General features: G+C 45.6%; 1 protein-coding gene across 5 annotated transcripts; it reads right to left on the minus strand.

Moving 5' to 3' along the window:
• Positions 1-1,669: 1,669 nt before the first annotated feature.
• Positions 1,670-26,660, minus strand: CIAO2A (cytosolic iron-sulfur assembly component 2A). Of its 5 annotated transcripts, XM_040969445.1 has the most exons (6): positions 26,377-26,650; positions 20,066-20,230; positions 13,436-13,485; positions 7,947-7,992; positions 5,707-5,794; positions 1,939-2,121 (listed from the first exon to the last, which is right to left on the minus strand). In XM_040969445.1, exons 1-5 carry the CDS (start codon positions 26,498-26,500, stop codon positions 5,727-5,729), a joined length of 453 nt encoding a protein of 150 aa, XP_040825379.1. In that variant the 5' UTR covers positions 26,501-26,650; the 3' UTR covers positions 1,939-2,121; positions 5,707-5,726. The 5 variants fall into 5 exon arrangements, with proteins under 5 accessions (XP_040825377.1, XP_040825380.1, XP_040825379.1 ...); XM_040969443.1 differs by lacking the exon at positions 5,707-5,794 and having other exon boundaries at positions 1,670-2,121; positions 26,377-26,639; XM_040969446.1 differs by lacking the exons at positions 5,707-5,794; positions 13,436-13,485 and having other exon boundaries at positions 1,670-2,121; positions 26,377-26,647.
• Positions 26,661-26,920: the final 260 nt, after the last annotated feature.

The following is a 26,920-nucleotide window of genomic DNA, read 5'->3' on the forward strand; positions in this document are numbered from 1 at the left end:
CAAATAGCTGCAACAGCTGAGGCTAGCTCAAGTTAAAGCCAGGAGCCAGAACTTCTGGGTCTCCCACTTCTATGACAGGAACACAAGCACTTGGGCTATCCATTGCTGCTTTCCCAGGCACATTAGCAGGAAGCAGAATCAGAAGCAGAGTAGTCAGCTTTACCACTATGCCACAGCACCAAATAAAAACTTCTTTGATTCTCAAAATTATGTGTTGGGGGGCCAATGCTTGGGCTCAACTAGCTAAATCTTCCATCTCCAAGAGGCAGAATCCCACATGGGCACCAATTCATGACCCAGTTGCCCCACTTCCCATCCAGCTCCCTGTTTGTGAACTAGGAAAGCAACTGAGGAAAACCTTGGGACCCTGCACCCATATGGGAGGACCAGGAGGAGTTTCATGGCTTCACATTGGCTTGGTTCTAGCCATATAGTCATTTGTGAAGTAATCCAGCAGACAGAAGATCTTTCTTTCTATCTCTTTCCCTCTGTAAGCATGCCTTTCCAATGAAAATAAATAAATCTTACAAAAAAAAACTGGGCCCAGCGCGATAACCTAGGGGCTAAAATCCTCACCTTTCATGCACTAGCATCCCATGTTGGCATCAGTTCGTATTCCAGCAGCTCCACTTCTCTTCCAGCTCCCTGCTTGTGGCCTGGGAAAGCAGTCGAGGACGGCCCAACAGCTTGGGACCCTGCACCCGCATGGGAGACCTGGAAGAGGCTCCAGGCTCCTGGCTCCTGGCTTTGGATTAGCTCAGCTCCAGCCGTTGCAGCCACTTTGGGAATAAACCATGGATGGAAGATCTTTCTGTCTCTCCTCTCTGTAAATCTGCCTGTCCAATAAAAATACATAAATCTTAAAATAAAAACACACACACATTATGTGTCAGGCGCAGTGTTATTGCATAGGAGTAAAGACGTTGCCTGCAATGCTAGCATCCCACATGGATAGCAGTTCATGTCCTGATTACTAAAGGTCTGGGAAAATGGCAGAAGCTAGCCCAAGGTCCCAGCTGTTGCAGCTATCTGGGGAATGAACCAGTGGAAGAAAAAGCACATGCTTGCTCTCTCTCTCTCTCTCTCTCTCTCTCTCTCTCTATATATATATATATATATATACACACATGTATATATCAGAGTCATAAATGACTCTTTCAAAATAAATATATATCTATAAATATATATATATCACAGTCATATATATGACTCTGACTTTCAAAATAAATCATATATTTTATATATACAGTCATATATATCTATATATATAGATATACGACTGACTTTCAAAATAATTCTATCTTTGGTAGCACATATACAAAATAAATCTTTCAAAAAATAAAAATTTGGTGAGCTGACTGGTAGATGGAAGATCTCTATCTCTCCCCTTCTCTTTGTAACTCTGAGTTTCAAATAAAAATAACAGCAATCAAAAAAAAAAAAAAAAACCCTCAAGTCTGTCATCTAACACACATTTTTGTTCCTCTTTTATAACAGGACTCACTGAAGGATCTGATCTTCCAGGCACTTTTAGTTCATAGATCTGATTTTACATAATAATCAGCAAAAATAAAGCAGTGGGAAGTTCTTTTTGAAGTCAATCATTACACTTGAATTTACACTTTGAAAAACACATTTGAAGCTGAGTCATTACAAAAATCATCTTTTAAAAATTTATTTTATAGACCAATGATTTAAATAGGATACATTTGGGCACGGTAGATATTTGACATGAAAAGTAGCTGTATCAGAACGGGCACCAGAAAAATAGCAACTCATGTTACACATAAGAGCTAGAAAATATTTTTCTGTCTGATCACATTAAGTGTTACAAATCCTGAGAATGTTATCCGCTGAGCAAATCAAGTCCTACCTTGTAATTAAATGTTACTTGGAAATAATCTTTTAAAAAAGATTTTGAGGTACAAATCACCTTTGTATTAAACATGAGTCTTTTCTATTTTACAAAGAGTTTAAACAAATATAGCAAATAATTACGATTTGGTGGCCTTTAAGAGAGCAATTAGTCAGGCTCCAGGACACACTGTTCCACTATTTCCCGTAGGTTGGGGTTCTCCATTGCAGCAGCCACCCGCTCTTTGTCATTGATCTGCTTGTTGACTGTAAAACACAGAAGGTAACAGAGCTTTGTCAGTACATCACAACAGATAATATTTTTACAGAACAGAGAATTAAAAAAAAAAAAAAAAAAAGCTTCATTTATTTAGTTGAAAGGCAGAGAGAAAGGTATCTTCCAAACTGCTGGTTCCCACCCCAAGAGGCTAAGGTTGGGCCAAGATGAAGCAAAGAGCTTCTTTTAGGTCCACCATTCAGGTGCAGAGGTCCAGGGACTTAGACTGTCTTCCACCATTTTCAGCAGGGAGCTGAACTAGAAGTGGAGCTGTCAGGACTTGAACCAGCATTCACACGTGATGCTGGTGCTACAGGAGGCTGTGCCATAGCACTAGCCCCACAGGACAAAGAATTTAACTCCTTAAGACGTTAAAGCTGTTTATTACTCATAATGTGGTTTTTAAACTTTGGATAGCCAACTGCAGGGAAAAAATATTTCCTATGATCCTGCTACTCTGCTAGAACTATTTTAATTTCTTTCCCATCACTGTTCACGTACATAAACCTTATATTCCAAGTACATACATCTCTGAAATGGCTATTTTTCCTTTTTAGTCATTTTTTAAAAACCCATTTATTTTACTTGAAAAAGTTACAAAAACAGAAAGAGGGGGAGACAGAGCTCTTCTGTTGCTGGTTCACTCCTCAAATGACCACAATGGCCCAAGTTGGGCTGATCTGAAGCCAGGAGCTTTTTCTGGGTCCCCCAAGTGCATACAAGGACCCAAGGACTTGAGCTCCCCCGCCCCACACCACTGCTTTTCCAGGCCATTAACAGGGATCTGAATCTGAATCTGAGAGGAAGCAGCCATGACGAGAAGCAGTGCTGATAGAGGATGCTGGCATCTGCTATGTCGCTACTCGAGCCATTTTTTTTTTTTTTTTAAATGTAGAGCTGGGTGTCTCTCTCCCTCCTCTTTTGAAAGGCACCCCACCTCCCGGCTTTCTCTCTGGAGGTGCTTTCCCCTTCCCTGCTAGTCCCTTCGCAAATACTTTTCTATCTGCACAGAAAAAAAAATATTGCAGTTATTCTTAACATGAAAAAAAAAAAAGTGACTATGAAGACTAAGCTGCAGGGGTTGGTATCCTGGCTCAGGGGATTAAGCTGCTGCTTGTGACGCCAGCATTGCACTGAGGAGTGTCCTACCTGCTCAGCTTCTAATCTAGCTTCCTACTAATGCATCTGGGAAAGCAGCACAAGGTGGCCCAAGCACTTGGGTCGTGCCAGCCATGTGGGAGACCAGGATGAAATTCCTGGCTCCTGAATCTGGCTTGACCTAGCCCTGGCTACTGCAGGCATTTGGGAATAAATCAGAAAAGGGAAGATTTTCTCTTCCTTTCCCTCAGTCTTTGTCACTGTGCCTCTACTTTCCAATAAACAAATCACCTTAGAAAAAAAAAAAAAGAATGAGGTCAAAGAATATGAATATTTTATATGTTATCACTGAATCATTTTTCCAAAAATATTTACCAATTTACTTGGCCAAAACAATACACAAACTATCAGTTTGCCAACAAAGCAAATACATACACATAAACACAAAACAGAAAAATGTTTCCACAATAATGCGATTTGCATTTCCCTAATTAATAGTGCTGGAACATTTCCCATGTTTATTTATTAGTTCTCCTAGTGTGGATTTTTGGTTATATTCTTTACTATCAACCCACCAGGTCTTTTATTTTTTAACATGACCGTAGAAGGACACTGTGATTCGCAGGATGACAATTAATAGGTTATCATTTGTATGACAACAACTGACTGGATATCATTTGAATGAGGACACTTGATTGTATGTACAAAACAAAAAATAGTTTCAAACAAGAGTGCGGAAACAATTGATGGGTTCTGTAGAAAGGCTTTAAGTTCCTCAATACCTTCTCCCTTATCCTATGTGAGCCTCAGTCTATAAAAGCCTGATGCCATTAATAACCTTTGGCTATCTCACCAACACGGTAGTCCATGCGTGTTATTACAGGCTCTGTGCAGCAAGACAGCGAACACATCATCTTGCATGCATTACATATAATGAAAGTATTGATCTGTTTTGTTGTAATTTGTTAATGGCTTCTTTTTTCTTTTATTGGAAATGCAGATTTACAGAGAACTAGAGCAAGAGAAAAGAAAGATCTTCAATCCACTGGTTCACTCCCGAAGTAGTCAAAACAGCTGGATGGATCTAAGCCAAACCAGAGCCAAGAGAAAAGCCTTCTCTGGGTCTCCCATGCAGGTGCAGGGTCCCAAGGCTTTGGACCATCCTCGATTGCTTTCCCAGGCCACAAGCAGGGAGCTGGGTGGGAAGTGGAACAGCCAGGACACTAATTGCACCCGTATGAGATCCCAGCACATGCAAGGCAAAGATTTAGCAACTGAGCCATCACGCTTGACCCTGCTAATAGTATTCTTTCTTTTTTTTTTTTTAAGATTTGTTTATTTATTTTATTAGAAAGTCACATATATGGAGGGGAGGAAAGACAGAGAGGAAGATTTTTCTATCCACTGATTCACTCTCAAGTGGCTGCAATAGCTGGAGCTCAGCTGATCAGAAGTCAGGAGCTTCTTCCTGGTCTCCCATGTGGGGGCAGGGTCCCAAAGCTTTGGGCCATCCTCAACTGCTTTCCTAGGACACAAATGGGAAGCTGGATGGAAAACTGGATGGAAAGCAGGGCCACCGGAATTAGAACCCCAGGCCCATATGAGATCTCGGCATGCACAAGGCTGGGACTTAAGCCACTAGGCAACCACACAGGGTCATATTAATGGCATTCTTAACGGAAAAGTTCAAAAGAGAGATGTTGGGGTCAGTGATACGGAGTTACGGTCTATAATGGGAGCATGTCCTGCCTATTCAAGTCCTGGCTGCTATTTCCAATTCAGCTCCTTGCTAATGCACTTGAGAAAGCAGGGAAATATGGCACAAACACCTGGGCCTCTGCCCCTCAATGTGTGAGACCTGGATGGAGTGCCAGGCTCCTGGGTTCAGCCTGGCCTGGCCCAGCCCAGCTGCTACAATCAGTCATCTGGGAAGTGAACCAGCAGCAGATGGAAGATCTCATTCTCTATGCAACTCCCTGTCTCTGTCACTTTACCTTTCAATAAATAATTCTTTTTTAAAAACATCAGATGTCTGTACTTTTTACTAAAATCTGACTTTTCTGGGATATTGTAATTCTTACATAGAAACACATGCATGGGTTCGGCGTGGTAGCTTAGTGGCTAAAGTCCTTGCCTTGCACGCGCTGGGATCCCATATGAGCTCTAGTTCTATTCCCAGCGGCCTCACTTCCTGTCCAGCTCCCTGCTTGTGGCCTGGGAAAGCAGTTGAGAACAGCACAAAACTTTGGGACCCTGAACACACGTGGGAGACCTGGAAAAGGCTCAAGGCTCCTGGCTCCTGGCTGCTGGCTCCTGGCTCCTGGCTCCTAGCTTTGGATACGCTCACCTCCAGTTGTTGCAGTCACTTGGGGAGTGAATTATCAGATGGAAGATCTTCCTCTCTGTATATCTGACTTTGCAATAAAAATAAAACAAGTCTTAAACACACACACACACACACACACACACACACACACACTATGTAAACCATTTCAGTTCATTCTGGTTCTTCCTCCTGCACAGCAGGCTCCACATGGACAGGTGTGTGTCTCAGAGGAACTGTGCCTAAGCATAGAAGACATGGAGTAAGTGTTTACAAGTAAAAAACCAGAATCACTAGGTTCAATGTCATTGTCACTATCACACTCTAGAATAGAGGAGTTTAGAGGAGACTCCAAACTAGAACCAGAGTGGATTTAGGATACCTCAACTCAGATGTCTCAGCTTATGAATAAACTTAGCACATAAAGTTATATGATCTACTTGAAGTATATGATGATCTATCTGCAATGGATATAGAATAATATATCTGAAGTACATAGTGATCTATTGAATGACATAATGTTGTATCTGCAACTGTGAAAACAGGACATGGCTTTCAGAGTTTCTGTGACGGCCCTGAAAAGTTTTGTGGCCAGGCTGTTGCTCCAAATACAGCAGGTGCCCCCCTCTGGCTCGCTCGTCCGGGCACACGCTTCTGTGTATCCCTCCCCAGCTGCAGTCCCCTTTGCTGAGTCGCTGTCATCCTCGCTGAAGCTCCCTTACCATGGTTCTCACTCCACTGCCACCTCTTCCGCTCCCGTCCGCTGTCGTTTCCACCTTCTCAATTTACCCAGTCAGGAAAGCTAAAAGTACTTCTCATTATTAGTGCTAATTTGTAAATAAAAATTCTTTTAACAATTTACTTATTTATTTGGAAGTCAAAGTTACAGAGAAAAAAGGAGAGAGTGTAAGAGATAAAAACAGGGAGAGAGATACTTTCCACTGATTTGTTCCTCTGAAGGTGCAACAGCCAAGGCTAGGCCAGCCTCAGGAACTTTATCCATGTCTCCCATGTGATGGCAGGAGAGACACCTGGACCATCCTCCACTGCTTTCCCTGGCCATCAGCACAGAGTTGGAGCAGAGGCAAAACAGCAAAGGGTTCAACCAGGGCCCATCTGGGGTTCCAGTGTTCACAGGCAGCAGCTTTACTGGCTAAGCCACAACATCAGTCCCATAAAGTTCTTTTTAATGAAACACATTAAACTACCTAAAACATTTTGTCTTTTGCTTTTCCAAACCTTACCTCTACTATTTTTAAGTAATTACTGATTGATTTTTCTATCGGTCAAAGATCCACTGCACAAAAAAGGTTCCCAAGCACGGCGCTGTAGCCGAGCGGCTAAAGACCTCACCTTGAACACGCCGGGATCCCATTTGGGCGCCGATTCTAATCCCAGCAGCCCAGCTTCCCATACAGTTCCCTGCTTGTGGCCTGGGAGAGCAACTGAGGACAGCTCAAAGCCTTGGGACCCTGCACTGCGTGGGAGACCCAGAAGAAGCTCCTGGCTCCTGGCTTTGGATTGGCTCAGCTTTGGCCATTGCAGCCACGTGGGGAATGAATCATCAGATGGGAGATCTTTCTCTCTGTCTCTCTTCTGTATATCTGCCTTTCCAATAAAAACAAATAAATCTTTTTAAAAAAGAGAAAAGGTTCCCCATTCCCATTCTTATACACTTTCCCGAGACAGCACTTCCCCACCTAAACCTTTATGTGCTGACTTCCAATTTCAGTGTCAGTTTTACAGCTCCAGCGTGCCACCCCAGGACAGAAGCAAGCCTTTCTCAGAGCTTACAAGACATGGCCCCTAGCACTGGGTATCTGTGACAGATGTGGAGGCCAGTCAACACCCACGGGTTCTAGCTCACTAAGGGTCCACGGAAAACAATGACTTCCTTAGTGTGCTTTAGTTTCCCCAACTGCGATCTAGCAACTAATAACTGATTGTGTCCCTTCCTTTAAAAGATACCTATCTGGAAGTATAACTTGGTATTCAGGATAAGCTACTGTCTAAGGCTGTATTTCAATAATAGTAATAATGTGTTTAAAATGTTCATGCTGTGGGTAGGGCTACTGCCTCTATAATGCTGGTATACCATACAGGCCCTGGTTCTAGTCCTGGTTGCTCAGTTTCTGAATCAGCTCCCCATTTAAAGCACCTGGGAAAGCAGTGGAGGATGGACGGCCCAAGTGCCGGGGCCCCTGCAGCCACTCTCATGAGACAGGGACAGAGTCTCAGTTCCGTGGCTTAGGCCTAGCTCTGTCATGTCCACTGCAGCCAGGTGGGCAATGAACCAGCAGATGGAAGATCCCTCGCTCTTCTCTATGTCTTTCTCTCTGATAATGCTTTTCGAATAAATACATTTTAAAAAAATGTCTCAAGACTACTACTTACTGTCTTCTTCTGTTGAGTGAGTTCCTTCAGAAATGTAGATCTCCAACTGGGAAGGAAAAAGAGGAAAAACAAAAACATTAGCGCATTCTAAGAATCCTGGAATGACAGCCTGGATTCTGTTTCTAGTATCAAAGATTTGGGGATGAATTTCACAATCTTCTCTAGATAAAGAAACACAAACAGTAGGGTTTTTTTGTTTGTTTAATTTAGGTCACTTGTGAAAACCTGGCTGGGGGCAATTCCCCTAACTGCTTTCAGGAACACACGTGAACACAGTGGCACTCATGCAGGCTTCAGGGACAAGGCGCAATCGCTCAGTGGCTAAACCCCTTACCTGGCACACACCAGGATGCCATATGGACATCGGTTCATGTCCTGACTGCACTTCCCTTCTAGCTCACTGCCTGTGGCCTGGGAAAGCAGTGGAAGATGGCCCAAAGCCTTGGAATCCTGCAACCAAATGGGAGACCCAGAAGAAGCTCCAGGCTCCTGGCTTTAGATCAGCTCTGCTGCATACATTGAGTCTGCTTAGGGAGTGAATCATCAGTCAGATGATCTTCCTCTCTGTTTCTCTTCCTCTCTGTATATCTGAATTTCCGATAACAATAAATAAATCTTTAAAAAAATAAAATTAAATTGGGCCCAGCAGCGTGGCCTAGCAGCTAAAGTCCTCTCCTTGAACACACCGGGATCCCATATGGACGCCGGTTCTAATCCCAGCAGCTCCACTTCCCTTCCAGCTCCCTGCTTGTGGCCTGGGAAAGCAGTCAGGGAGGGCCCAAAGCTTTGGGACCCTGCACCCGTGTGGGATACCCGGAAGAAGTTCCTGGCTCCTGGCTTTGGATCGGCGTAGCACTGGCCGTTGCGCTCACTTGGGGAGTCAATCATCGGACAGAAGATCTTCCTCTCTGTCTCTCCTCCTCTCTGTATATCTGACTTTCCAATAAATAAAATAAATCTTTAAAAAAAAATTAAATTAAAAATTAAAAAACTTTGTCTCTCCATCTCTCTGTAAATTTGACTTTCTTAAAAAAATAATAAATCTTTAAAAAAATAAAAAAAGAAAAATCATCAAAAGACGATGGCACTGCGGCACTGAAGGCTAAGCTTGTATGCTGACATCTCAGACGGGAGTGCCAGGTCAAGTCCGATTCAGCTCGTTGCTATTGCACCTGGGAAAGCAGCAGACCTTGCCACCCACATGGGAGATCAGAATGAAGTTCCTGACTTTCACCTTTGCCTTACCCCAGCCCCACCTCTTGCTCATTTGGAAGTAAACCAGTAGACTGGAAGGTCTCTGTCGCTTTGCCTTTTTGAAAAATATTTTTAATAAACTGAAAAAGTAGGATCCATTGAGGTGGCTCAATTGGCTAATCCTCCCATTGCAAATGCTAGGATACCAAATGGGTGCTGGTTTGGGTCCCAGCTGCTCCACTCCCCATCCAGCTCCCTGCTTGTGGCCTAGGAAAGAAGTAGGATGGGGCCTGGCACCATGGCCTAGCAGGTAAAGTCTTTGCCTTGAATGCGCTAGGATCCCATATGGGCGCCGGTTCTGGTCCTAGAGGCCCTGCTTCCCATCCAGCTCCCTGCTTGTGGCCTGGGAAGACAGTTGGGGACAGTCCAAAGCCTTGGGACCCTGCACCCATGTGAAAGACCTGGAGAAAGTTCCTGGCTCCTGGCTTTGGATTGGTGCAGCACCAGCTGTAGCAGTCACTTGGGGAGTGAATCATCAGATGGAGGATCTTCCTCTCTGTATCTCCTCCTCTCTGTATATCTGACTTTGCAACAAAAATAAACAAATTTAAAAAAAAAAAGCAGTAGGATGGACCAAAGCCTTGGGAGCCTGCATCCATGCAGGAGTCATGGAAGAAGCTTCTGGCTCCTGGCTTCAAATCGGCTTAGCTCCAGCCTTTGCGGCCACCTGGGGAGTGAAATCAGTAGACGGAAGATCTTTCTCTCCTTTCTGTATATCTGCCTTTCCAAAAATTAAAAATTAAAAATAAATAAATCTTCAAAGAATCCTTACAAGTCAGGAATAAAAAGTCAACTCAACTTAGGTAAAGGATCTGAACTACTAGAAAACTCTGAATTATATACTTTTTCTATTTTAAGTTTCTTCTTTTTTTTTTAAGTGGATGTTTGGCACAGCAGTTCAGCTGCCACATGGGACACCCACATCTTGTGTGTGTGTGTGTGTTTAAGATTTATTTATTTTTGGTGGGTCTCAGGACGGGGCGTCTCATGCCTGGATCCCGGACGGCCACCATGGGCACATGGTGAGCCGTTCCCGGGCCTGCTGGGTTCCGGGGGCTGCTTCCTTCGGGGTGAGTAGACCGAGGGGGAAGGCCTCTGGGACTGGGCAGGTCCGGGACCCACCCACCGCCCTCATTGGTGCGCCATTGGTGCCAGGCTCCGCCTGCTGGCCGCCCGGCTGGTGAGCTCTGGGGATTTGGTTCTTTGAGTCGCTGCTTAATTAGCTCCAGGTTGAACCCGTTGTGATTCTCGGACCTGAAACAGGCAGTAACTCTTCCTTTGTAAAACTTGTAATCACTAATAATGCTGAGCACCAAATACCTGTCCATGCAGAAGCCTGGGCTTGGGGCTTGTCCTGCAAAAGTAGCTCCAACAGCTGGCTAATGTGTCAACTGGTAGGGAACAGAGTAGATCTGGTACGACTGAGCAAACCTTAGCCCACAAGTAAAACTAGAAACCAGGAGGGAGCAAAGGTCATTCCAAGCTAGGCTCTTGTACCTACTGGTCTGCGGGAGCCATGGTCGTGAAGCCACAGTGTCTAAGGCAGAGGTCGGGACAGGTAAGGAGCTGTGCCAAGCTGAGTCAGAGCAACCACTGGCATGCGAGTGATCTAAAGCTGGGAACAGACCCGGTTGGGGAGCAAAGGGGACAACCCTAGCTGGGCTGAGGTTCCCACCAAGAGATGCGTGGCCTGGAAGGGGGCTGCGTTCTGATCTGGATACAGTTGTAGTCTCCCTTGGCACAAGTGTGGACTGGGATTGGATGCACCGAACCGGGCCGGACCCCGACTCCCCCTGGTGTTCTGGAGGACCAGGGCAGATGTGCGATGGACTAGGCAAGGTCTCAAACCCCTACTGAGCCATGTGTGAGCCATACGTGGGTATGGACAAACCATGGCTGGGCTGGAACATCCAACAGCAAGAACCAGATTGGGTGGAAGGCCAGTCAGGAAAAGCCACAGTTCCTGCTATGACAGGAGGTGGACTGAGCAGGGTTGGCTCATGGACCCACTGGTAAGCGTGAAACCTGGCATTGGGAGAGGTTCTGATGGAGGAGCCTGGGCAACTCCTCTGGCAGGACACAGACCCGGCAGGTCAGCGCAAGAAACATGATAGGAAACAGCCCAGAAAAGGCCATGGAAAGCTACCCACTGGTATACAATTGGCAGACGTGGGGGCAAGACCAGGCTGAATCTGTCCACGTCATCCACTGGCAAATCCAGGTACCAGTGTGGGTCGAACCAGGTTTGGTCGCAACAAAGACTAGTGCACAATATGGAATGCCGAGGTGAGGTTGCCTGTACCGGAAGGGACCGCAGTGTCCAACCAGCCTGAGAACAAGAAAGGAAGTGGGCAGAGCCAGCAGGGGAATAAGGGAGGGTTCCTTTGCAGGACAGCTACTTCCGCAGGAGAGCATGGGCTGGGATGGGGGCAGACCAGACTAGGCAGAGCTACCACACCTGTGCGCCTCATGTGGACTAGATCAGGGAAAAGCCAGGCTCGGCGGATTATTCCTACTGGTGCAAACAAAATTAAAGTGGGCGAGGTTTGATTGGGCAGCATCAACTGGAATCTGGGAGTGGGAGATGCCTGGGAGGGAAATAGTGGGCTCATCCCTCTTGGGTTACCACTTCCACAGGAGGACATAAAACTAAGACAGCGGCTGGGGTGGAATGGGGTGTGGGACAGACTGGACTACTGCTACACTTACTGGCAAACCAGGGTAGGGGGCGGGCCTGGTGGGGGGTTATTGTGGGTCGCTCCAACTAGGCTGCAGCTCCCACTGGTTTATGTGAGGGCCAAGTATGTGCTGGGCAGAACCAGGCTGGACTGCAACACCCATTGGTTCCAGTGGAAGTCGGGAGTGAAAACAGAACCAACCCAGCAATTACAACCACCAGCTGATTGGAGCGATGGATGGTGCCAGGCCCTGTACTTGTTAGCACATACAAGAAGTTTCTTTGGAGATCTTCCTAATCTAAATGCTGGACTCAGAACCCTAACGAAGAAAAGAGAGAAGACAGAACGGGTCAACCAACCATCTCAGCTATGATGGACTATGTCAATCAGTGGATTTTTCAAAGACCTCATAGTGCTTGGAGTGGCAAGATTGACAGCGATTCATAACTGGCAATATCAAAACCACTTGAGCAAGAACCTCAGAGCATGCCCTACATCCGGGACCTGGGGAGGGTGGGAAATTGGGTGGGCCTTCTCCCTTAATACCCCCCTTTAAACATGAAGGTAACAATATGGAAAACATACTAGTATTATCCACTTTCCTGTAGCCCTTGAACCTTCTTACTCTAACTAACTATGTAAAGAATGTCAAAATAAATTTTATTAATAAAAAAAAAATTTAAATCAAAAAAAAAAAAAAAAAGAAAAAAAAGAAAATGATACAAATGCTTGGGCCCCTACACCCAAAAGTGGGAGATCCAGAAGAAGCTCCTGGATCCCAGCTTCAAACCATCGAACCCAGCCATTGAAGCCTTATGGGGAGTGACCTAATGGATGGAAGATCTTTGTCTCTACTTCTCTCAGTAACTTTTTTTCCAAATAAAAATAAATAAATTATTTATTTAAAAAAAAATATTTATTTATTTTTATTACAAAGTCAGATATACAGAGAGGAGGAGAGACAGAGAGGAAGATCTTCCGTCCACTGATTCACTCCCCAAGTGAGCGCAACGGCCAGTGCTACGCCGATCCGAAGCCAGGATCCAGGAACCTCCTCTGGGTCTCCCACATGGGTGCAGGGTCCCAAAGCTTTGGGCCCTCCCTGACTGCTTTCCCAGGCCACAAGCAGGGAGCTGGATGGAAGGTGGAGCTGCCGGGATTAGAACCGGCACCCATATGAGATCCCAGTGTGTTCAAGGAGAGGACTTTAGCCACTAGACCACAGCACTGGGCCCTTAAGTTTCTTCACTTGAAAAGTTTAACTGCTGCTTCACATTCCAAATGGCCAGAACTACCAAGGGGGTCAGGCTAAAGCCAGGAGCTTGGAAATCCATCTGCGCCTCCTAGCTCAGTTGCAGGGGTCCCAGTACTTGGGCCATGATCAACTGCTTTCCCAGGAGCATTGGCAGGGAGCTGGATCAGAACCAGAACAGCTAAGACTTGAACTGGCATCCTGACATAACAATGCCAGCCTCCTGAATCGTATACTTGAAATAGGTGATACTACAGTTAACAAATTCACAAAACCATTCTAAACACAAACAACACTTTCCTTACCTTATGTTTAAATGGCAAACATCTCTGAAGTTTTACTCTTAGGCATAGCCCTGAGGAAGAAAAAGAAAAACCTCTCCAGTTAATTCTGCATTGTATCTTATCAGTTTCTAGAAAAGCATAGTGTAGTGTAGGTGCCCCATTCAACAGGGCAGCTGAAAACAGCTTGGCAACAGCCCACTGTAGGTTTCCTTTGAGCCTGATCCTGTGACAGGGAGTCTTACGCACTCCCCATGATACTCCAGCGAGCTAGGCATTACTAATCATGTTTTTCAAACTATAAATGCAAGGTCAAATGTAGCCTGGCTAAGATTACTAAGCCGGTGAACTGGCACAGATGGGACTGGAATTTAGCATGGCTGTAAAGCAAAGGCTGTACCTCATCTCTACATCAGCTGGCCTTCAAGTGAGGGTCAGATAAGTCACTCAGCTATCACGATTTTCTGCTATAGGCCAGAACATACAGACATGCAAAACCCAGTTACACTCACATTTATTTATTTTTGTTGGAAAGTCAGATATACAGAGACGAGGAAAGCTAGAGAGGAAGATCTAACGTCCGCTGATTCACTTCCCAAGTGACTGCAATAGCCAGAGTTGAGCCGATCCGAAGCCAGGAGCCTGGAGCCTCTTCTAGGTCTCCCAAATGGGTGCAGAGTCCCAAGGCTTTGAGCCGTCCTCAACTGTTTTCCCAGGCCACAAGCAGGGAGCCAGATGGGAAGCAGTGCTGCCAGGATTAGAACTGGTGCCCATATGGATCCCGATGAGTTTAAGATAAGGACCTCAGCTGCTAGGCCACCATGCCAGGCTCAAAAGACTAATTTTTAAAAGGCTGTGTGGTAAGAGCCAAACATTCAGTCTACAATTAAAACTCTAGCTAGGAAGCCTGAGCCATATATTTAGAGTCTGGGTTCAAGTACTAGCTCAACTTCTTTATTATTTTTTTTTCTTTTAAAAATTGATTTATTTTGGGCCTGGTGCAATAGCCTAGTGAGGAAAATCCTCACCTTGCAACTGCTGGTGTCCTGTATGGGCACCAGTTCCTGTCCTAGCTGTTCTACTGCCTTTCCAGCTCCCTGCTTGTGGCCTAAGAAAGCAGCTCAGGACAGCCCAAAGCCTTGGGACCCTGCACCCGTGTGGGAGACCTCGAAGAAGTTCCTGGCTCCTGGCTTTAGATCAGCTCAGCTCTGGCTATTGTGGCCACCTGAGAAGTGAACCAGTAGATGGAAGAGATCTTTGTCTCTGTCTCTCTTCTCTATAAATCTGCCTTTGCAATAAAAATAACTAACAAATCTTTAGATTTACAGAGAGAACAAGAGACAGAAAGATCTTCTGTCCAAGTACCTGCAGCCAGAGGTGAGCCAATCTGAAGCCAGGAACCAGGAGCATCTTCTGGGTCTCCAATGCAGGCACAGGGTCCCAAAGCTTGTCAGCCTCCACTGGCCTCCCAAGCCACAAGCAGGGAGCTGGAAGGGGAGTATCCGGAACATGAACTGCTGCTCATATGGGATCCTGGCACTTGCAAGGAGGTTTAGCCAATTGAGTCTTCACTCTGGGCCCTGGCTCCACTTCTGATGGTAACTTCCTGCTGGGAGTCCAGGGGAGATAGTAAGTGCTGGCGCAAGCAGTAAAGGCCTTGTCGTCCACCTAAGGGACCCAGGTTGAGTTTCTGACTCCTGATTTTCAGTTTGGACCAGCTCTACCTGCTGCAGGCACTTTGGGAGGAAAGCAGATGAAAGCTATTTCTGCTGCTCAGATAAATATGAATAATATCCATCATATCAAAATTATCTCTTCTCCCTTCCAAGTACTAACCAGGCCCAACCCTGCTTAGCTTCCAAGATCAGACGAGATCGGGTGCGTTCAGGGTGGTATGGCCGTAGACTCAAAATTATCTCTTCTAAAAAAAAAAAAAAAGAAAAGAAAAAGGTACAAGGCCATATGCGGCACCTTCGGCCTGGCAGTTAGGATAACCAGCGGAGACACCACGCTACAGTTCAGAATCTCTGGGTTCAATCCTGGTTCCAGCTTCTGATTCCAGCTAACAGCTAATGTGACTCCTTGGAAGCACCAGGACCGCTCGAATAGCTGGCTCTCTCCCATCTATGTGGGAGACCTGGATGGAGTTCCTGACTCCTGGCTTCAGCCCTGGTCCAGCCCTAGCTATGTGGACACTAACGGCGTAATCCAACAAGTAGTAGCCACCTCACTTCTGTCCACGTCTCTGCTTCTCTAATGTATAATGTACCATGAAACTTCCCAATGTGGATTCTTTTATGCCTGCAAGACACTAATTACTTCCCCAAGCTCAGCTTCTGTTCAGTTTATCGCCTCAGCTAAGTCACAGCTCAATAATTGCTGTTTGCAGTTGAGACTTGTCACAGAATTTAAAACTGGACTTGGAACAGATCCTTGGTGCCAATGTTCCACTTACTCCGCATCTTGAATTAGAGGAAAAAGCTTTCAAATCAAATCCATATTCTGGACAACAGAAGATAAATGAAACCACTCTCACTATGAAGAGTGTTTCAGTCAAAATTTCCGAAAAAAATAAATAAATAAATAAAGACACAATATGAATCTCTGACTTTTCAGGCTTCTATTTGGAGCAATTTAATTCCTCTCCCAACTAATGCATAATGGCTTGTTATGCTGAAGACAATTTCTAAATGTTTTTATTTTATTAAAAATTAAATATTAGGACCAGCGCAATGGCTCAACTAGCTAATCTTCCACCTGTAAACACCAGGATCCCAGCTGCTCCACTCCCCATCCACCTTTATGCTAATGTTCCTGCAAAGGCAGCAGAAGATGGCCCAGGTGCTTGAGTCCCACCACCCACTTACGGATGACAGTCTAAGCTCTTGACACCAGGTTTGCCCTGCCCCGAACTGCAGCCCTTTGGGAGAGACTGAAGATCTCCCATTGTCTCTCTGTCTCTCTATCTGTGCCTTTCAAACAACCCTTTTAAAAAAAAAAAAAGACATTAACAAAACCCCAAACCAACACAGCCAACTAGGTGTTAGACTACATTTTTTGCGGAGGGATAAAATCAATTTGTTTTTGATTTCCTGAGAACCATTAAGCTTTCAAACAAAATATTTTTAAAAATCACAGAATACAGAAAACAATTTGATGACCCAATGAGACTGCTTAGCTCAGAGTCTAAAAACACAGTAGTCCTGTAAAACTATTAGGGGACATTACAGAAAATTTATCATTTCCTTCAGAGGAATAAGAGCTGCCTTGAGTATATCCAGGAGGGTTCCTCTCTCTTTACTCCAAATCTGTCTCATGGGCGCAGCAAGATGGCTTAGTGGCTAAATCCTTGCCTTGCATGCTCCAGGATCCCATATGGGTGTTAGTTCTAACCCCACCTGTTTCACTTCTCATCCAGCTCTCTGCATATGGCCTAGGAAAGCAGTAGAGGATGGCTCAAGGCCTTGGGACCTTGTACCTGCATGGGAGACCTGGAAGAAGGTCCTGGCTCCTGGCTCCAGCTGTTGTGGCTGCTTATGGAATGAACCAGCAGACAGAAGATCTTCCTGTCTCTCTTTCTCCTCTTTGTAAATGTCTTTCCAATAAAAATTAATCTTGAAAAAAAATTTTAGAACAAAATCTGTCTCCTTAACTTATGATTTGCACACCATCTGAACATCTTTATGTGTTTGGTCACTATTGCCAGGCATTTTACCAGTAAATAACTGCTTACTATTCACAAAACACTTTCTTTAGAATTATCCTCAAGAGACATGGTATAGCATAACTGAGACATTTTGGGTTCCTAGCTGTGTGACCCTGGGCAAGCTACCACCTCAACCTCTCTGACCTTCAGTTTCTGTATTTGTACAAAGAGTATAGTAACAGTACTACCACAAATGGGAGCAGAGAAGGCCTACGGAGAATTAATACATTGTAGTACATTGTACTTAAAACACTGCATAACACATAATAAGTGCCCAATGGGTGCTAGCAATCACTATTTTAAAATTTTCATTTCACAGCCAGCATAACAATCTAAGTGGTTTATCCAACATCATACAGCGGCACAGGTGGACACCTCCCAGTCCAAATCCTACACCCTATCCATTGGAACACAGCCATTCATGGGGGGCCTAAGTCAGAACAAATGGTTAGTAATCAGTTCCCTGGCAACTCCGAGTTACATGCCTTCATAGTCTTGTCTTTTGGCATTCCTTCCCAGGACAAGGCTGAGAAGACGGCTGGCTAGGCAGCCAGGGTGGGGTTTTACTCAGGAGCCTTTCCTTTCCCTGGGAGGACTGCCCGCTCCTCAGACGCACCGCTCAGCAAATGGGCCCCAAAGTGGGCTGTTCTCAGCATCTCCCCACTGGATGGATCAAACACAAAGGCTGTGACAGACTATTACACTCCCCTCCGAAAGGCCAACGGTCTTAATCCCTTATCAATGGACCAAAGCGATGAGACTTCACGAAATGAACAGTTCTGAAATATCAACCTGAACCTACTCTCAGCCCTGCTTAGTCTCTGTCCCCATGAATCCAGTCTGTCTATAACTGCAATCAGGATGATTGTATGTAATTGCAAGAGGAAACTTCAAAACGATCAGGGAAAAAATTAATTCAATGTGAAGTTTATTTTAGTGCAAAAAATTTTGAAGTCTATCCATAAGGCTTTGGTTAATTTTTATTTATTATTCATTTTCATTTGATTTGAAAGGCAGAGAGAAAGATAATAGCCAGGGCAGGTCTAGGCAAAAGCCAGGAGCCAAGAACTCAACCCGGGTCTCCCCAGTGAGCACAGGGACCCAAGCACTTGAGTCATCACCTGCTTCCTCCCAAGGGGCTCCTTAGTAAGAAGCTGGAATTGGAGGAGGAGCCTGGATTTCATGCCCAGCACTCCAACAAGCATAGTCTCAAACACTTGTCCCCAAGTTCTAAAGATAATATGCATTTCCCACTAACTTTTGCAATACCCACCAAAATAATCTGGAATTAAACCATTCACTAAATGGAGGTTAATATTAAACTAGAAATAAAAGCGTTCTTCACATTTCAAGTCTTTGATGACTTTACTCTTACAGCTCTGGCAATAACCTTCATTGTCCCCATTTTACAGCTAAGGAAGCTGAGGCATGGAAAGGCTAAGTAAGTCTGCCACATTCTTGTGTGGAATTACTTCCTTAATCCCTGAATCAAAGAATACAGACTTTTCAACACGGATTTGTCATATATACCAAGATACATGCTACTCTTCATCACAGTATCAGGTAGAGCTGCCAGAGCTGCAATTTTAGCCCAAATACATGCTCTTTCATGACAGAGGAGTTTTATGTCCCCCAATACGCTTTGTAGAGTTTTACATTTACCCAGTAAACTTGCTACTTTTATAACTTAGGTAAGTGAGATTTTAAAAAATAAATAAATTTACTGGAGCAAGTATTGTAGTACAGCAAGTTAAACTCCTGCTTACAACAACGTGGGCTTCCCACATCAGAATGCAAATTTGCGTGTTGCTCTACTTTTGATCTAGCTCCCTGATGAAGGACCTGGGAAGATGTGGAAGAAGGCCCAAGTACATGGGATCCTATCACCCATGTAGCAGACTACAGTGGAGTTCCTGACCCACGGCTTCGGCCCTCTCCAAATGTGGTTGTTGGAGCTATTTGGGGAGTGAACCAGCAAATCGTAGAGCTTTCTCTCTCTCTACTGTCTCCCTCTCTGCCACTCTACCTCTCAAATAAATGAATAAATCTTTTCAAAATTTTTCTCTAGTTTCTTGGACCCTTTAAGGACTCATATGTCAAACTAGGTTTTTTTGTTAGATTTATTTTTATTGGAAAGACAGATCAGATTAACAGAGAGAAGGAGAGACGAAGAGAAAGATCTTCCATCCACTGCTTCACTCCCCAAAATAACTGCAGTGCCTGGAGCTACACTAATCTAAAGTCAGGAACCAGGAGGTTCTTGAGGGTCTCCCACATGGCTGCAGGGTCCCAAGCTTTGGGCTATCCTCTACTGCTCTCCCAGGCCATAAGAAAGGGACTAGATGGGAAGTAGAGCAGCCAGGATGTGAACCAGGGCTCATATGGGATCCTGGCGCTTGCAAGGTGAGGATTTAGTCACTGAGTCATTGCACCAGGACCACAACATGTCAAAGCATTTTTTAAGACATACTTTCTAGGCCTGGAACAGTAGCCTAGTGCCTAAAGTGCTTGCCTTGCGTGTGCCAGGATTCCATATGAGTACCAGTTCTAATCCCGGCAGCACCACTTCCTGCACCTGCGTGGGAGACCTGGAAAAAGTTCCTGGCTCCGGGCTTCGGATCAGCGCAGCACCGGCCGTAGCGCTCACTTGGGGAGTGAATCATTGCACGAAGTTCTTCCTCTCTGTCTCTCCTTTTCTCTGTAAATCTGACTTTGCAACAAAAATAAATACATCTTTAAAAAAATAAAAAAGAGTCAGGGGCTTGAGCCATTTTCTGGCCAATGTGATCAAGGATAGACACCTAAAATCTCTGAACTTCAGATTCCACATTTGGAAAATGAAGACTCTGTCCATACATACAGAATCGTGTGTGTGTGTGTGTGTGTGTGTGTGTGTGTGTGTGTGTGTGTGTGTGTGTGTGTGTGTGTGTGTACAGAGAGACCCTTACCAATAAGAGTTGCCAAAGAGCAATGAGGTACTGTCGGTGTGAACCTGATGACAACCAGGTAGTCGTCTTCATTGATCTCCTGAACCTCCACGCAGCTTTCCGTCACCACTTCCAGTTCTTCCAAAGTATTGGGCTTTTCTGGGTCCCGGATAGTTCGAATCAAATCTAAAGAATCATGGAAAACAAAGTACTCTATGAAGGCATGCGTACTTCCCAATAAGAAACATGTAGTACTGATCATATAAGCACTGATTTTTGTTTGTTTGTTTAACGAAAATACTACAGCCAACTCCCAGATATCTGATAGAAACGCCCATGACTGGCTTCTTTCTGAAAAAATGATTTTCTCGTCATGCCAGAACATTCCCAGTTTCTTGGGCTCCATGCTGCAGAGAAAACATAAAGGGAATGTGGAAAGTGTCAAGGAAGCCCAGGGGGAAGAGACATTTGGTGTTGAAGCATGCGATATCAAGCGTGCGAAACCTGCAGCAAACTTTCCAAAAAGGGACACATTTCAGGGCAGGTGTTCTATGCAGCAGCTGCCACTTCTGTCCTATACACCTTTGCAGCACGCCGGGCTTCAAACCCTAGCTGCACTTCTACTACAGCTTCCTGCTACTGCATACCATGGGAGGCAGCAGGTCCGGGCTCAAGTAACTGGATCCAACCAACCATGCGAAAGACCTGCCTCTGGTTCCTGCCTCCTGGCTCTGGCCTGAACCAGCACTGAGCTATTGTAGCCATGTGGAGTGAATCAGTGGATACAAGAGCTGTTTCTGTTTTTGTTTCTATTTTTCAAATAAAAACAAATTTTTTTAAAAATTAAAATAGGTAATGTTTCAATATGAGGGCTCTTCAATAAGTTCATGGAAAATGGAATTAAAATTCTGGTTGAACAAAAATTCTGAATAGTATACATGAATATATGAAACGCAAAGTGAATCACAAGAAATTTAAGATCCCTGGAACCTGACATAAGTGAGGAAGAATAGAACAAAAGATGTGGGTGGGACTATCAAAGGCCTTTCAGGGGCCAAAATAGTGGCCTAACAAGCTAACCTTTCTCCCTGTAGTGTTGGTATCCCATTCGGCTGCCAGTTCGAGTCCTAGCTGCTTCACTTCCCATCCAGCTCCCTGCTTATGATCTGGAAAACCAACAGAGAATGTCCCAAAGCCATTCATGCACATGGGAGACCTGGAAGAAGCTCCTGGCTCCTGGATTCTCACCAACTCAACTCAGCTCTAGCTATTGTGACCATTTGGGGCGTGAACCAACAATGGGAAACCTCTCTCTATCACTCCTTTTCTCTCTGTAAAATCTGTCTTTCAAATAATAAATAAATAGGGCCTGGCGGCGTGGACAAGCAGCTGAAGTCCTCGCCTTGAACGCACCGGGATCCCATTTGGGCGTCAGTTCTAATCGCAGCAGACTGACTTGCCATCCAGCTCCCTGCCTGTGGCCTGGGAAAGCAGTCAAGCATGGCCCAAAGCCTTGAGACCCTGCACCTGTGTGGGAGACCTGGAGGAAGTTTCTGGCTCCGGGCTTCTGTTTAGCACATTATCAGCCATAGCACTCACTTGGGGAGTAAATCATTGGACGGAAGTTCTTCCTCTTTGTCTCTCCTCCTCTCTTTATATCTGACTTTGCAATAAAAATAAATAAGTCTTTAAAAAATATTAAATAAATATGGGATCTGGCGCTGTGGCCTAATGGCTAAAGTCCTCACCTTGAAAGCACCGGGATCCCATATGGGTGCCGGTTCTATTCCCGGCAGCCCGCTTCCCATCCAGCTCCCTGCTTGTGGCCTGGGAAAGCAGTCGAGGACAGCCCCAAAGCCTTGGGACTCTGCACCCATGTGGGAGACCCAGAACTCCAGGCTCCAGGCTTCGGATCGGCGCAGCACCTAACGGTGCAATCACTTGGGGAGTGAAACATTTGATGGAAGATCTTCCTCTCTGTATATCTGACTTTCCAATAAAAATAAATAAATATTTAAAAAGGAAGGAAGGAAGAAGGAATGAACAGAGCTGAAAAATCTGGGGCTAAAACAGGCAGCACATGACAACATTAAGAGCAACAGGAGGAAGTTCATTTCAGAGGCAGAATCAACAGAACGTGACAATCATTTGGATGTAGAAGACAAGAAGGAAGATGAGTCATATTTTACATCTAAGAAACAAGGAAGATTTACAGGCGAATACTGGGCAAAGGAATAGGACGTTGGCTGAACACTGGAATGACCAGGAACCTTATATAACTGAGCAACTTGATGTCTGAGCCGCATCCCCAGAGTTTCTGATTTAATTGGCTTGGAGTACGGCCTGAGCATTCAAGAGTTACAAAAATTCCTCAGGTTGGAATGGGTGCTGTGGCGCAGGAAGTTACGCTGCAGCTCGAGATACCCACATCCCATATCAGAGTGTGGGTTCAAGTGCCCACCTCTCCACTCCGACCCAGCTTCCTGCTGGCACACCCTGGGAGACAACAGATGACGGCTCAAGTGTCTGGGACACTGCCACCCAAGTGGGAGATCAGGATGGAGTTCCTGGTTTCCGGCTTCAGCCCCTGCCTAACTGCTGCCATATTTTATTAATGGAACAGTGGATGGACGCTCACTTGCTGTCACATTCCCTTGTTCTATTTTTCAAGTACATGAAAAGAAACATTTTTTTTTTTAAGAAAGTTCTTCAGATGATTTTTATGCATTGTCCTGTTTGAGAAATTACTGGTGTGAAAAGGAAGAGACCCTAGGAGAGAGCCTTATGTGAAGCACATAAAGTAAGGTTTAGAATGAGAAAGGGCAGCAAGAATCAGAGCAGGGAACAGGCAGTGAGAGCTGAAGCAAGGCATCCATTGGTCAACCAGGAGGCCACCAAGAAGTGAAGCGAGGGCCCCAGATAAGCTTGCAAAAAGTAAAGCAAGTGAGAACTGAAAATGTATTCCTACAGTTTTGGTTGGGAAGAGCAGAGAAAGACCAGTAGCTTAATAAGAAAGCTAGAACAAAGAGAAGGATTAGGGAAACTTGAGTACGCTTTATAGCACAAAAGGAAGAATGAAACAGACTGAAAACATACAGTGGGGAGGAGGGAGGCTAGGAAAATAAGCACATGACAGGATCACGAAGGTGGGGACCGGGGCTGGCCTTGAAGAGACAAGTTTTCCTTCTCACTGAGAGGCTGCAAAGAAGAGAACAGGCTCAGTGCAATAGCTCAGTGGCTACTCCTCCACCTTGTAGAGCCGGATTCTATTTGGCTCATATGGGGTTTGCGTCCTGGCTGGTCGACTTCCCTTTCAGCTCCTGTTTGCATCAGTGTAGGATGGTACAAAGCCTTGGGACCCTACACCCTCATGGGAGACCCAGAGGAGGCTTGAGGCTCCTGGCTCCTGACTTCAGATCAGCTCAGCTCTGGCCACTGCAACCATCTGTGGAGTGAACCAAGGGATGGAAGATCTTTCCTACTGTAAATCTGCCTAATAAAAATAAACTAATCTTTATGGGCCCGGCATGATAGCATAGTGGTTAAGTTTTGCTTTGCATGCGCCAGGATCCCATATGGATGCCAGTTCTAATCCTGGCGGCACTGCTTTCCATCCAGCTTCCTGCTTGTGGCCTGGGAAAGCAGTCGAGGACGGCCCAAAGCCTTGGGACCCTGCACCCTCATGGGAGACCCAGAAGAACTCCTGTCTCCTGGCTTCAGATTGGCTCAGCTCCAGTCATTGCGCTCATTTGGGGAGTGAACCATCGGACAGAAGATCTTTCTGTCTCCCCTCTGTATATCCGCCTTTCCAATAAAAATAAATAAAACTTAAAAAAAAAAAAGCTAATCTTGAAAAAAAAGTTGAAGAGAACAATAAAGAGGAACAGAGAGGTAGAAAAAAAGCAGAACTGCACAGAGGATGTTCCCAGCTTGGTTCCGTTCTATTATTTATAAGCTCCCTTGCAATCACAAATGCAGTTCAGCAAAACAAAGGAATGTCTACCTTCTTCCCATTTATCTTCCCATTTATCTCCTAGGCTTATCACTTGATAAGAAACAGAATGGAATAAACACAGAACTTTCCTAGAGCTACGGGACTCAGGCAAAGGGGTTTCATGAACAAGAATGTTTTGCCTCTTCTCCTAGGCTTCCACCCAGTGCACTCATTTGTATGCAGTGTATCATGTTCTTAAAAGTGAATTCCATAGTTTCCTGTGATTCCAGAGCTTTAGACAGATTTCTTTAAAAAGCAAGCAAGGTTGCCCTCCACACTATTCCTTCTAAGATTTTCTCCAGCAACCAATTCCAACCCACTGACTGAAAACAAAATTCAACCTCATCTCTGCCTCCAGCCCTATCCTCCGGTCCCACCCACCTCCCACTTCTCAGCCCCACACTTTGGCTCTGGCTTCCTCAGCTTGGTGGGCAGACCCTCTAAACCCACACAATTCTCTCAGGCCCCTGGCTGTCGGCCCTCCTGTAAAGTTGTCCTAGAATCCTCCCTCATCCCCAGAAATCAGCATCTGTCCTTTGAACTTCTGTAGGCTTTTTAAAAAAAATATTGTTGTGATTTTTTTAAAGATGTACTTATTTTTACTGCAAAGTCAGGTATATAGAGAGGAGAGACAGAGAGGAACATTTTCCATGAGTTGATTCATTCCCCAAGCAGCCACAACGACCAGAGCTGAGCTGAGCCGATCGATTCAAATCCAGGAGCCCGGAGCCTCTTCCAGGGCTGTCCTTGAATGCCTTCCCAGGCCACAGGCAGAGAGCTGGATGGGAAGCAAGGCCGCCGGGATTAGAACTGGCACCCGTATGGGATCCCAGTGTGTGCAGGGGAGGACTTTAGCTGCTAGGACAACGCATTGGACCCGAACTTCTGCAGTCTTTCCTCAAGTCTCTGTGCTTCTGCATAGCTAGCTCTCCCTCAATGTTGGTTTAAAGGATTAGGATCACACTCTCCAAGGCCCTGCCATCGGTGGATGCCATGGAGGAGGCCTGGCAGGACACGAATGTCTCCATTACACTCCTCACTAGCTGGCCAGGATAAAGTAAGCAAGAAAAAGAATTCAAATTAGCCCCAAAGGTCTTTCCCATTCCTAGCTTCCTTCTAACCTGTAAAACCTCACCGAAACGTTATCCATATTCTTACAGGTGGATCTTTCAATGCTTACATCCATTTTTGTTAGTTTTTTTTAAAATATACAATTCCAGGGGAAAAGCCACATGGCACTTGTAAAATGGTGGAAAATTCCTCAAGTTCAGAATTGGAAGAGCTAGACTTAGTCTTTGCCCCTTTCTTACTGAAAGTGTGACTAGACTTTCCTCACATGTACACCTAAGATGGTCCCACAGTGAACATTTACTGTAGAGAAAAAAAAACAACGTATATGTGTATACACAGAAGACTTTAAATTTCATGGAGGGTTGAGCTGCGGCAGCACATGCATCCCATAAGGTCACTGGCTGAGTCCAGACTGCTCTGCTTCCAATCCATCTCCCTGTTAATGCACCTGAGAAAAGTGCACAAGTTAGCCCAAAAAGAGAAGTTGGGCTCCCGCACCCACATGGGAGACCGGGAAGAAGCTTCTGGCTCCTGGCTTCAAACAGCTCTGACCCTAGCAAAGTAAACCAGTGGATAAAAGATCTCCTCCCTCTGTCTCTAGCTCTGCCTTTCAAATAAATAAATATTTAAATAAAACAAAAACAGTTCGTGGCAAAGGGAATTAAAACACGGCTCCTTTTCCATGAATTTTCTGAGTTTCCCCTCATACGTGGGTTTTGCATTTCCCTATGACTGGGCAAAACAACTTTAAAACGGAGACCTCACCATGTCCTCCCCTCAGAGACCTCTGCCTACTGACTTTGCCGCAGAAGAAAGCGGCTGTGACCTTGGCCCGGTACCCAAGTCGGCCATAGCCCGGCAGTGCCCTCTGCAGAAGCGGGAAGACCACACGACCAGCAGCCAGCAAAGGCAGGAGCAGCAAGCAGTACAATCCCAGGCCAGATCTGCTTGCGAGCCAAGCACCGTGGAATGCTGCTCTGCCCACGAGTCTTGGGAAGGCTGCAAGGGCGTGGGACAGGCAACCCTCAGGTTCCGTGTGCCGTGGGTTTACGAAGAGCCGAGGTCCTAGAAGAATCCACACTCCCGCGTGACTCAGTGACCCCCCCCCAAAAAAAAAAAAACGCTGCCTTAGCCACCACCGACAGCCAAAGAAAATCCGGGTCTCACTCCCAAAACCCTCAGGTGAGGCCCTGTCCTCCCGACCCCACCTCCACCCTCCGACCTTGCACTGAGAGCGCCATAAGCGGCACTAAGTAAAATTAATTACCATAAACCTCTAACGCTTTCTCTTCCATGATCCGGGGCTGCCGGGCAGCTCCGCTCTCAGAGAAGCCTGAGAGCCACAGGACTCTCTTCAGCGTCCAGGAAAACAGCCCAGACACCCGCTCCATCCTCACGTTCCGCCATCCCTGGCGGCTGTCCCACCCGAGCCACCGTCTCTCAGCAGCCGGTCTCAGGATTTAGCAACTTCCTGGTCTTCGAAAAGGCCAACACTAAAAAAAAGGAGCTGGGGAGAGGCGGGGCCCGGCCAGAGTAGCGCGAAAGACTTAGGGAAAGGCGCCGCGGGGACTACAAAACCCAGCATGCTTTGCTCGGTTTACCACTCGTCGCGGCGTGCGTGAGTGAGGGGATGCATGGGATGTTTTCTCCAGGAAGACAAGCGAACTGTATTCTGGGACTGGTAGTTTTCTCCGAGGAGAGGGGGCGTGTAACGGTCTCTCCACACACCGCTCAAGGTCTGACTCGGCCAGCAAAAAAAAAAAAAAGCTAAAGATGAATCCTGAAGAGGTAGAGTGACCGGGAGTTTGGTT

Source organism: Ochotona curzoniae, unplaced genomic scaffold (assembly GCF_017591425.1).
Source record: "Ochotona curzoniae isolate NIBS_2020 unplaced genomic scaffold, NIBS_Ocur_1.0 scaffold_4701, whole genome shotgun sequence".
Lineage (NCBI taxonomy): Eukaryota > Metazoa > Chordata > Mammalia > Lagomorpha > Ochotonidae > Ochotona > Ochotona curzoniae.